This window comes from Athene cunicularia (assembly GCF_003259725.1).
Source record: "Athene cunicularia isolate RWA chromosome 3 unlocalized genomic scaffold, athCun1 chr3_part1, whole genome shotgun sequence".
NCBI classification, from domain to species: Eukaryota; Metazoa; Chordata; class Aves; order Strigiformes; family Strigidae; genus Athene; species Athene cunicularia.
Genome location: NW_020799097.1, coordinates 116,112,809 through 116,123,717, shown reverse-complemented (window position 1 = coordinate 116,123,717; position 10,909 = coordinate 116,112,809). Strand labels below are relative to the sequence as shown.

The 10,909-nt window shown below is 49.6% G+C and overlaps 1 protein-coding gene across 1 annotated transcript in view; it reads left to right on the top strand.

The window, feature by feature from the left end:
- BCL11A (B cell CLL/lymphoma 11A) overlaps window positions 1–8,738 on the top strand; it is a 135,511-nt gene extending 126,773 nt beyond the window's left edge. Inside the window, exon 4 of the mRNA XM_026844682.1 lies at window positions 3,751–8,738. Within this exon, the coding sequence (XP_026700483.1) occupies window positions 3,751–3,852 (102 nt within the window). The 3' untranslated portion in view covers window positions 3,853–8,738. The remainder of the gene's footprint in view (window positions 1–3,750) is intronic.
- Window positions 8,739–10,909: the final 2,171 nt, after the last annotated feature.

The window sequence follows — 10,909 nt, the reverse complement described above, 5'->3', positions numbered from 1 at the left end:
CCTCATTTGACACACGCTGTAGATGGCTTCCAGCAGCAGGCTGTAGGAGAAGGTCCCACACAGGGGTGTTTTGGGGTGCGTGCTCCCAACCCCGAGGAGCGCCGGCCACCCAGCTTGGCCTTAAATAAGCCGCCTCTGTGCCAAGGAAGAGGATTTTTGGGCTAATGAGTTAGCTTTCCGGCCAGTGGAAAGCATTCGCAGTCTGGACCTGTAGTTCTGGGGTTTTTATTTTTTTTTTCCTTCCTTTAGTCGAGGACTAAGCTGTGACACTCCACCCCCCCCAGATAACTGGCGGCATCTCTGGCTCTCCCTTGGCAGCCTTGATCTGTGACAGGGCCTTCTCTCCCCAGTTTGGCAATGCTTTGGCAGAAGAGGTGAGCAAAAAATCAAGCTCTACAGCCCGCCCTCCCCCCGAGACTCCCCCATCCCCGGTGGTTTTGGGGGCACGGGGTGAAATCAGCCACTGGCACACATGGGCAGGGGCTGATTTCCCTCGGGGGGGTGGTACGCACCATGGATCTGGGGTGACCAATGCCCAAAGCTCCCAGCTGGAGCTGGGAGCTCCCTGCCCTTCTTCTGTGGGCTTTTTTTTTTTTTTTTTTTTTTTTTGGTGGGAATCACAGGTTTATGAAACATTTTATGTGCGTTGTCTTTAAAATCCAGAATCCAGTTCAGGTCCCCCCCGTCCCCCCCCTTAGGGGTCTGTATATGTTGTCAGTTTGAAAAATACTGCATGTTGCAGCATCTCTTTACTTTATTAAAGCACGTACCGCTGTGATACTGTCTCTTGCTGTTCCTAGTGTAATGGATTTAATACTTATTTTTTCTTTTCCTTTTTTTGATTTCTGTAAAACCTTCCAATTGTTCTGTCGTCTTCTTGTGATGGCATCGTTTGTTGCCTGTATCTTGCACAGCGCCTTCTGAAGGGGAAGTTTGGGATTTCAGAAAACACAAAAATATGTATCTAAAGAAAAAAATCTATTCCTTTTCTAAGAGAGACCAAAAAAACCCCCCAAAAAAGCTCCGTTTTAATCCCAGGACAGGAGGAATGAAGGTCGCGTTGTCCAGGCTAGCGGGATGAGCATGCGGGGGATCTGGAAAAGCGCTCACCTCTGCCTGTCGCCGGGGCAGATGCCATGCCAGAGCCGGAGCTGCCGGAGGGACCCCCTGGCACAGCGTAGGGGAGGCAGGGTCCAGCCCTGGTGTGGTGGGCTCGAGGCGATGGGGATGGACATGGTGACTGTCCCCGGGAGTGCCGGTGTATGCAGAGCGCTTTGCAGCTGCCTTGACGACACAACTTTTGATCCCGTGCCATGAAATGTCTGCACGGAGTCCAGTCCCTTCCTCCCTCTTGCTATTTTTATGGCTGTTTGCAACACGGTTGAGACGTTGTCTAGAGGACTCATGTTGGCTGGTCTGCCCGGGGTCGAGCATAGCCTGTCTGTCTTTCGGAGCGGGCACTGTACCCCGTGTCTATCCTGTGGCGGTCGTCGTTCCACTTCCTTTCTCTATAATGTGTTTTACATATGAAATAATCATATATACAGGCATCTCTAGGCAGAGCTGGGCTCCATGTGCTGCCACAAGATTAACAGGTGGAAAGCATGTAACAATTATTTTTTAATGTTTTTTTTTTTTTAATTATGCAGTGATGCATTTGATTTACAGGTTTCAGAAAGCTAAATTTTACAGGTTTCAGAGAGCTAAATGAGCCCTCTGGGCATGGTGTTGCCTTGCAACCATGCACACGGGGCTGAGGCGGTTTGGAGGAGCTTCAGGAGAAGCAGCTCCTGCTGTAGGAGAAGTTGTCTGAGCACCAGCTGGCCAGCAAGAGCATAGCTTGCAAATGGCAACGTGCTGTCACCTCAACGCCAAAGCAGAATTTGCTAATGTGATGTTTTTTTCTGCCAGTGGCAGTGAGTTAATGGTGCAATAAAACCCATGGAAGTTGGTTGGGTTGGGGCATAGATGTCGAAAGCCCCATCGTGTGCTCTTGAGCCGCGTTGGCACCCTGCTTATGTGTGACCCATGGTCTGTAGAAACTTCCCTGTTTCTCTGTGCAAAAAGATATCTCAGTAAATAAGGGTGATATCTGAGTAACAGTGTCTCTCTTGTTAAAATCTCAAACCCCATCAACTTTCAAGGAGAAACACGGTTTTATGGCACAGACCCCTTTGCCGTTAGTATTTAATCTCCTCCAAATTGAATGATTAATGTAATGAAGGCACTGAAACTGTTTCCAGAATTTAGACTACAGATGTTTCATATTTATTATGTTTCCAAGGGCTGAGATAAATACAGGAATAAGTGATACCATGTCTTTGCTTGACATTCAGGAGGCTTTGGCGTATCTGATGAGATACAGTTTCGGGGTTTATCTGAGTGCAGAGTTTGTACGAAAAAGAAAAGAGATACCAGCTGCTCTTTTAGATTCCTCCCCCTCTTTTTTTTTCCTCCTGTAAAGGTTGAAAACCATTTCTGGCGGATGCATGGGCAAATCGTAGTATTGACTAGGAGAGTGATGCTGCCCGGGGGCTCTTTGCTGGACTGGCTGGAGAGACGATGCTCCTCGAGCCCAGATGCTCGGCTGCCAGTTTCAGACTAGCTGCAGGGATCCAGGCGTGGAGTCCCCTCCCCGCTGTGGGGCAGGAGGCGCAAGGGAACCCCAGGTTTCGTGCCCCTTGGCAGGCTGTACAGTTTGCAGCAGTGTTGTGCTGGTACAGCTTGTGGCCGGGATGGCTGCAGCGCTCTTGGCTCCCTTGTAAGTCTCAGCCAGCTTTAACGTCAGCCTGAAACGTGTCAAGGTCCCACAGCAGCAGCAACAAGCCCTCCCCGGGGTGGAGAGACACTGGGCACGTGCTCTTGACTTCGGAGGAGCCACACCAGTTTGCACCCGGTGAAGATCTGGCCTAGGAACTGCTTATTTAGTTTTGCTGGCAGCTCGCGCATAGCCCTTCAACCGCTCTCTTAAGTATTAATGAAGGAATTTCCATAGAAATTGGCTCCCTGGTCGGGATGCGGAGGTGGATTTTGAGGGGCGCGCTGATGATGCGCTGCCCTTGCTACCACCCACTGCTGGCGGTGCAGCCCCTTAGCCCGCTGTTTGGGGTAGCGTGGTGCTTGGTGATGGGCCCCAAGCTGTTCCTGTTCTCTGTGTGAGTGGAGCCAGGGCCGTTTGCTGTCCCGCTGCCCCATCCCACGCTGCTAGAGTCTGGCGAGTCACCCGCAGACTTTGCTGGGCACAGGCTGGGGCTTTGCAACTTGAGTTTTGCCATGGCGGTGTGCACTTGCATGTTGTGCAATACCCAATGTGTGCTGGCTTGGGGGAAGTCCTCCATGAACCACCCGCCCTGTGGCACGTTAACAGTACTGATGGCTTTAAGAGGGTCTTCATCATCCGGCTGCACTGCAGGCGAGTTTTTGGGAAAGAATAGGAGGGAATGTTCAGACAGGCTGGCTCAGTCCTTGCCCAAACAGAGCTCCTGGCACAGCCCGGGTTTCTCAGTAGAGTCCAGAGGTATTTAATCCTAAATGATCCCTGTGGTTCCTGCATGGTGCCAAGGGATGCCGGATGCGAGAGTGTGGCCTGAGAGGAGGAAGGGCTCCGTCCTGCCATATTCCTTTGCGACAGTTGGGTGTCCTAGTTGTTAAAGCAAAAATCGAGACAAAAAAAAAAGTAAAATAAGAGAATAAGTCGCATCGTGGGCCATGTCACACCTGTTCTCTCCTCTGTCCCCATGCTCTCTGTAGGTTCGGCGTACCCCCCCAGCTGGCGCAGTGCCCAGGGAGCCCCGGACGTCTGGCAGTTTTCGGATGGAAGTTCAAGAGCACTTAAATTCTGAAAGGAGGTGAAACTGGGGTGAGCGGCTGGCGGCGTCTCGGCGTCCGGAGGTGGCCTCTGTCCTGCTGGCTCACCGCATCCCTGGGAGAGCCTGAGAAGTCACCCGCCGAAGGCAGCGCTCCCCGGGCTCCTCCTGCCTGCAAGACTATCGTATTTATATTTTGTAATAGAGTACAACACTTCTTTGGGGTTGGGGTTTTTTTTGGTTTGTTTGTTTGATCGTTTCTTTTTTTATTTTCTAAAAACAAAAAAAAACCAACAACAGAAAAAGCAAACCCACCCACTAAGGTCAGGGGCTTATCGATGGCTTCGACTGGCTCCTTTCCCCATGAAAAAAAAGACTCTCTTGCTCTCGTGGACAACCTGGCCTGTTGGTTATCTCCAGGACGTGCCATTTCTTGGAAGGCGCATCTGATGTGATGAATTAAAAATAAAACAAAACACAGTGTAGGTCTGTGGGTGGGTGGGAAATTGCCATAATAAATGTTGGAGCTTTAGGTTTTGTTTGCTCTGTCTTTAATTTTTAATGCTAACAAGGGCCAGGCGGCTGGTATGACTTTGTGTTACCATATTGGCTGCAGAAAACCAAGTGCTGAGTTTACAAAGAGAAAGCCGGGGCTGGTGTCTGTGCGAGGGGCTGCAGGGCCACACTGGGCAATGTGTCCTGCAGAGTTAGACCAGGCTTACGTTGGGCTTACGACCGCGGCACCCCCAGTCATGGCGAACCCCCGCTGGTGTTCAGTGATGCCAAAGTGGGGAGGGTCTCCCAGCTCTCCTCCGTCACCCACCTCCTCTTGAGGAACGCCAGCTGTTGTATTACAATTCTGCTGTTAAACTATGGACTTTTGGGGCTGGTAGGATCCGTAATGTCCCTTCGTGTCCACGCAAGGAGAAGCGAGGCCAGCCGGCCGGTTTCAGGAGGAGTGGGGGTCTTGCTATGGAGGTACTGTCAGTACCAGGGCATGCAGAGCCCTGCCCTGAGCCGGGGTACAGGGGGACTGGCGATCAGGTTGGCATCCCGGTGTGTCCCACCGAGCGCTCCAGCTCTTGCGCAGCTTTTCCCCTTGCTGGTGACACTTGTCCCTTGCTCAGAGCTGCGCACCCACCCCAAGAGTTTGCTGGTTTGGGGCGCAAGCGCTTTGCTGAAGAGAAGATGGGTTAAGTGCGTGCTTGTGTGCTGTCTCCGATGGGATTTATAGGCTGTAGCTACTCATGCCTGTGCCGGCAAGCGGGAATGGACCTTATTTGGTGAAAGAAACCAGCTGGGTAGCGAGTGGAGTTGCTGGCCGGCCGTGTCAGGCTGCCAGGACACCCGCTGCTGAGCACAGTGGGATGGAGTTGAGCTGTGGGCAGGGGCCAGCTCGTTTCCTTGCTTCATGCATTAGTTTCAATCTCACTTCTGGGTTTATTCATCTCTTTTCTTAAAACCTGAGTGAGACACCTGGCTGGGGTGACTCTCCCCCAGCAAAACAGCCACAGAGGAGGATCATGTTGCCTTTTTGGTGGGTGGTAGTTGCTCTTTTGTATTTGACAAACCCAGGCTGTAGTTCTCATGGGGGCCAGGGCGTAGCATAAGCACAGACACTTTTGTACCTTAAAGCTCAGCGAGAGGCCGGGGGTGGGAGAGGGGGGGGGAGGGCAGAAGCACCTCTGCATACAGCTGTAGGGTCAAGTCGGGAGCCCAGGGGCACTCACTCTATAAGCATGGGTTGACCCAAAGGGAGCTACTGCTGCTTCTTTTCAGGTAATTTGGTCTTTTGAGTTCCAATTACCCAGAAGTCTGCACACACCCTAATTTTTTTTATTTTTTATTTTTTTTTATGACGAGGAGACATTTTTAAAAGTTCTTCCTCTCTCAGCCAGTGCTAACACCTCTGTGTCTGCTTATAAGGGTTTTTTGAGCCTTGGAAGGGTGAATCCTGTTGCATTGAGCATCCTGTTGGGTGCAAACCCCCCATCACTAAGGAGTTCTCAGATCCCATTAGCTGCAGGCACCCCCAGCTCCTGCCCTGGGGTATCTCTGCACCAGGCAGCTGCAGCAGATGAGGGCTGATGGAATTGTTCATTGCAGAGGGTGTTGCTCTGCTCTCTCCTCCAAATTGCAAACCAGGAATCACCTGGTACATATCTACAGCAGGCCTAGCTTATAATACAGGGCAACTGAGAAGCTGCTTTTTAAGAGTTTTTCTGGGTGCTGGCCACTCTCGAGGGTGTCTTTATCCTTACTTTGTCTGAGTGCAGGCAAAGCTTAGTGCATAGATGGCTTTTAAGGCAGCTCCTTGTACTTTTGATGCTCTGCTTGGTGGAAGAAGTGCAACGTGTTCTGCTTTCTCCAGCTGTGGCCCATCTCTTCTCCAGCAGCCAGTGCAAGGCAGGTGTTTTTCCCAGGGAAAGCAGAAAACAGAACTGTGACAGCTAAATGCGTTCTGCCAAGCACAGAGAGGAAAAGTTATACCTGTTGTTCCCTGAAGTCATGAAGGTAAAGTGAAATAGTCGTTTAAATGTATATTTTTTAAATACAGGTGTTAATACACACCCCACCCCCCAACTCAAGACTTAAAAGCATCTGCAGAATTTGTGTTGCCTTAAAGTTACAAATACATGTCATGGGTGTGCTTGGGGGCTCCTCTCCCCTGCTGCAGGGCCTGATCCTGCTCACAGGCTCTGCTGTGGCTCTTGCAAAGTGTCAGGGCAGCCCCAGTGTGAGGTTTTGGTGGAGCTACAAGGGTTTCCAGCACCTTGTGTGACCTGGGCTGCTGTGTGCTTTAATTAGGGGTATTGTTCCAATCCTTTTTTGTCTGGCCAGGACTTGGCTGCTGCAAAGCCCTTTGCTGTATCTGGGTGTGTGGAGGATCGCCAGTCATCACGTTACAGTGGCTTAATGAGTTTCTGCCAATTAACAGGAGTCAAGGGTTTCCTGTGAGGGGAGAGCTGGAAATCTCAAAGCTAGACCTTGCTCTGTTTTCTGTGCAAGAGGGGCAATATTCCTAGGGATTTTGTGTTTTAGCATATTCCCAATGTGTCAGTCTGCAAATCAGAGTTAAAAAATAAAGTACACTTGGTCTTTATAAAGAAACAAAGGTCCTAATGTTTTGGAGTTTGAAATAAACAAAAGAAAAACTCTCTTGGTCCGCAGTGCTGAGATGAACAAGATACCTGGGAATTAGCTAGCTTAGCTTTGATTTTTTTCTTCTGGGATTTAAAAAGCTGCTTTCAAACTCGAAGGCAATTTGACTGTGCTGTATTTTATTTCTAAGCACACTTTCATGACACTAAAATGCAGCAAAGGTCAAGTCTTCTGTGAATAACTTAAATTTTGCTTTTAAAATAATATATATTTTGATTTCTGTTGCTTTTGGGCTGTGGGCCTTTACAAGATGACAAAGCTTGCTCCAGAAGTGATCTGAAAACAGATCTAAAAAAGGGTGGATGAGATTTCAAGCAATACTCCCACCCCTCCTCACCATGTTTCATATCAACCCGAGCTTCATGTCGGGTCTTACCTCTGGGACCAGCAGCAGTTTCAGGAGCATCATGGTGGTGGCGAGTGGCAAAGTGACTCTGAATTCTGGGCAAGTACCATCCTTCTTGGGCTGCTGGAGGTTATTTTACTATCTATGAGGTTGACCTTGTACTTTTGCATCTCGCTTCTTCCATTGCTGTGTGTTGTCTGGATGCTGGTGCAACCCAGGGGTGAGCCTTTATCTGCAGATTTTTGGTGGTGAGGTGGAGGACCTGCTAAACACAGCTGCCTTTGTAGGGCTCCCTGCTCTGGTGGGATATTTCATGTAATCCCACTAAATTATTATTGAGGAGTGAGCTGAAGCCCCCTGCCTTGAATGACAGTGGTGCCTCACTTGCTGCTTTTTTTTTTTTCTCTGCTTCCCCCACCCAGTTTGCCCATTTCAGGCATGACTAGGCATCATCATCCAGTTCTATGTCGTATCTGCTTCGAGTTGATAAAACCTTGTTGCTCCTCCATCCTGACACCCCCTGAACCTCCACCCCCTGAACCTCCTCCCCCTGCAGAAATCACACTCTAAACATTCATCTTCTACAGGGGTCCGAATAATCACTACTTCTTCCCAAGGAAAGATAGATCGGGAGGGAACACGACAAAAAAAACCAAACCCCAAATATGGCCATTATTCCTTAATCTCACTGGATAGAGTTACACATCTGGTAGGGGCTTGTTCAATGTTGCTATTACTTTTATTGCATCTTTAGCAGTGATGAAGTTCAGATGGCAGAACCAGTGGGCCCCAATTTAATTTCGTCTGGCCTCCTGTAATGAGCATGATGTGATTCCTGGGAAGTGCTGGCTCGGCCACGGTTCCAGCGGGCAAGTGCTGGCTTGCTGTGGTGATGGACAGACAGCTGGACAGGCACAACCCCAGGGTGAGGCTTGGGGTGGGGGGAAGGAAGAATCTGGCAAGAGGGATGATAACGGGTGGGTGGAGGTGTCTGTACTGCATGAGAGTCATATACTGCAGGGAGCTGGATGGATGGACAGAGCTGTTGATGTCAAAACCCAGAAGCACGATCACACGAGGTGGATTTTTCACCTTTTTTTTTTTTTTTTTTTTTTTTTTTTATGCTTTCCCGAGGTTGCTCTAGCCCTTGATGGCTCTTCCCCTGATGACTTCTGTGACCCCTTTGGGTTTCCAGTGGCAATGTATAGAAGCTCCCACCTCTCCCCCAGTGTCTGCAAATGCATGTGTCTAAGGGCTATACAGGATTCATTTACGGGCCTCCCGTTGGTGGGATATGTGCATGCAAAATGAAGGTTGTATTTGGCTTCTCATATTCAGATCTATATTCCATATTGTGTTGACCAAGAAAAACAACTCAGCCCCCGTGCTGAAGAATGTGATGGACTGATGACTTTCAGAAACATACTGTAAATCAAGGAGGCTAATAAATACTTGCTATTAATAAAACAGGGCTACTGCCTTTCCAGTTATTTTCACTTTTTACAGCATTTTAATTGAAATGGCATGAAGAAGGCCATACGTTTGGACCTTCCTTCCTCACCCAGTATGGTTGTTGCTAAGCTTAAACCTCCTCAAATGCCCAGGCATGATGAGATTTTCCTCAATGAGGTCTAGATGGAGCAATAAGACCCCTGCCCCACCCCAGGGAGCTGATGAGGGGCTGGCCCTGGTGATGAGGTCCCCTTAGCAAGAGGTGGCCTCTTGCTGGGTCATCCCTGTGGGCTGGCAGAAGATCTCCAGAGCTTGTCCAGACCAATCCATCAAAGAGACTGCAGCCCAAAGCTGTACCACCTGCACCAGCTCATGCTAAACCTTTAATGCTTCCCAGTTGTGAGCAAAGCTGCTCCAGGTGGTAAGTGCACAGGCAGACCATCCACAGGCCGCTTAACCCTTTCAGCCAGGTTTCTCAGGGTCTGCATCCTGTCCAAGCAAGAGGTTGGGTGAAGGTGTTGGTGGCTAAGGGCCTCCTGTGAAGCATGCCTGCAGGCAGCAGAAAATGGGGCTGTTGACTTGCTTCTTGAGCATCTGTAGCAGAATTCCTAGTGCCTATGGGGGTGCCAGATCACTTTTTAAATAGCTGTAGATGTGCCCTTGCAAACCTGGGACACTTTGGGCAGGGAGGGAGTAGAGGATGGAGCCCTAAATAAACGTGTTTTTTTTTTTTTTTTTTTTTTTTTCCCTTTATGTGAGTGTCTGTCCTTTCCCTGACCTCCTCTTACAGCACTGCATCGGCGAGCAGATCCGGGTGGCCGTGACACTTCAGTCCCCCTTCCTCACAAGCCAAGGTTGTCCTCTGGCAGCCCTCATCCCACAGCTCATCTCCAGAAAAGCCCCCGTTGGTGAGCAGTGTGAGCTTTGCCTGCCCTGCTCTCCCCAAACACCCCTGCACCCCTAATTCCACTGTAGATAAAGCTTAATTGCTTTTTGTTCTACTCCCAACAGACCTTTTCCCTGCCACCTCCCTTGCATGCTCCCCTGGGGTTCAGCTCCTCCATTTGGATGCATCAGGGAGCAACATCTCTTTGGGAGCTGCTTTGCACCTGGCTGCTCCTGTTGGCTTTTTGCTGCCTAAAGTCAACCTTTTAACTGTTTTTCTTTCTCCCCCCCTCCTCTGCTGAAAAGATAGCAACTTCTGCAGCTGTAGTGATTAAAAGGGGAGGGGGGGGAGGGAGGAGGAGCTTATTTAAAGTAGAACCTAGCAATATAAAATAAGGTGCGGAGGTGATGAATGATCCCGGAGTATATTAAAGCAGGGGCTGGCATTTTTGACATCGCTCCTACCTGCGGCGTGTTTGAGCACCTCGGAGACTGGCTGTTTTGAAACACCAAGCATCTGCCCCTGGGCCCTAATTCAGGCAAGTTTAAAAACGTCCTCTGGGATTTAGTCAAGTTGTTGCTGTTTTCCTCTCCCGGAGACCCTGGTGCTGCCGTCAGATGCAGAGCTGGAAGGGGATGGGAGGACAAATCCTACCCCAGCCCTGCTCTGCTTCCCAAGGGTGAGGGGGTCAGAGGATGGGCATCCCTGGAAAGTGTGGAGATGGGGAAAGCCTCCTTGGCTTTTAAATGCTTTTTAAAGGCTTTTGGAAGGGCATTCCCAGCATCGCTGTAAGAGGCAGTCAGGAGAAAGAGGCGGGGGAAAGAGCTCAATGCATGTGACTAGCAGGGTAAGCATAGGGAAATTATGCATTTTTCTGGACTGGCGTATTCCCTTCTGTGTATTAAACATTATTTTAATATTCGAGTGACAATGTTTTATAATTAAGCTAAATGTAAGAGATGGAGCACACTGGAGAGCTCGGCTTGGTGTGAGGAGGTGAGGAAGGTTTCTGCCTGCTGCCCAGGATTAACCCCAGGTTGCAGCATCCTCCACAGCCCTGCTGGCAAGTGTGGTGCCTGGCTCTTAAATGCCAATATGCCCTGCACTTCGGCAAGTAAAACCTTTACCTCGTAAAGGTTGTAATGTTAATACAGAAGAAAAGCCTTTTAAAAAATTACATTAGTTCACAGACATCTATTGAACTCATGAGGGGAAATCTAGCCCCTGAGAGACAGAAACTAAAGAGCTGAGCCATAA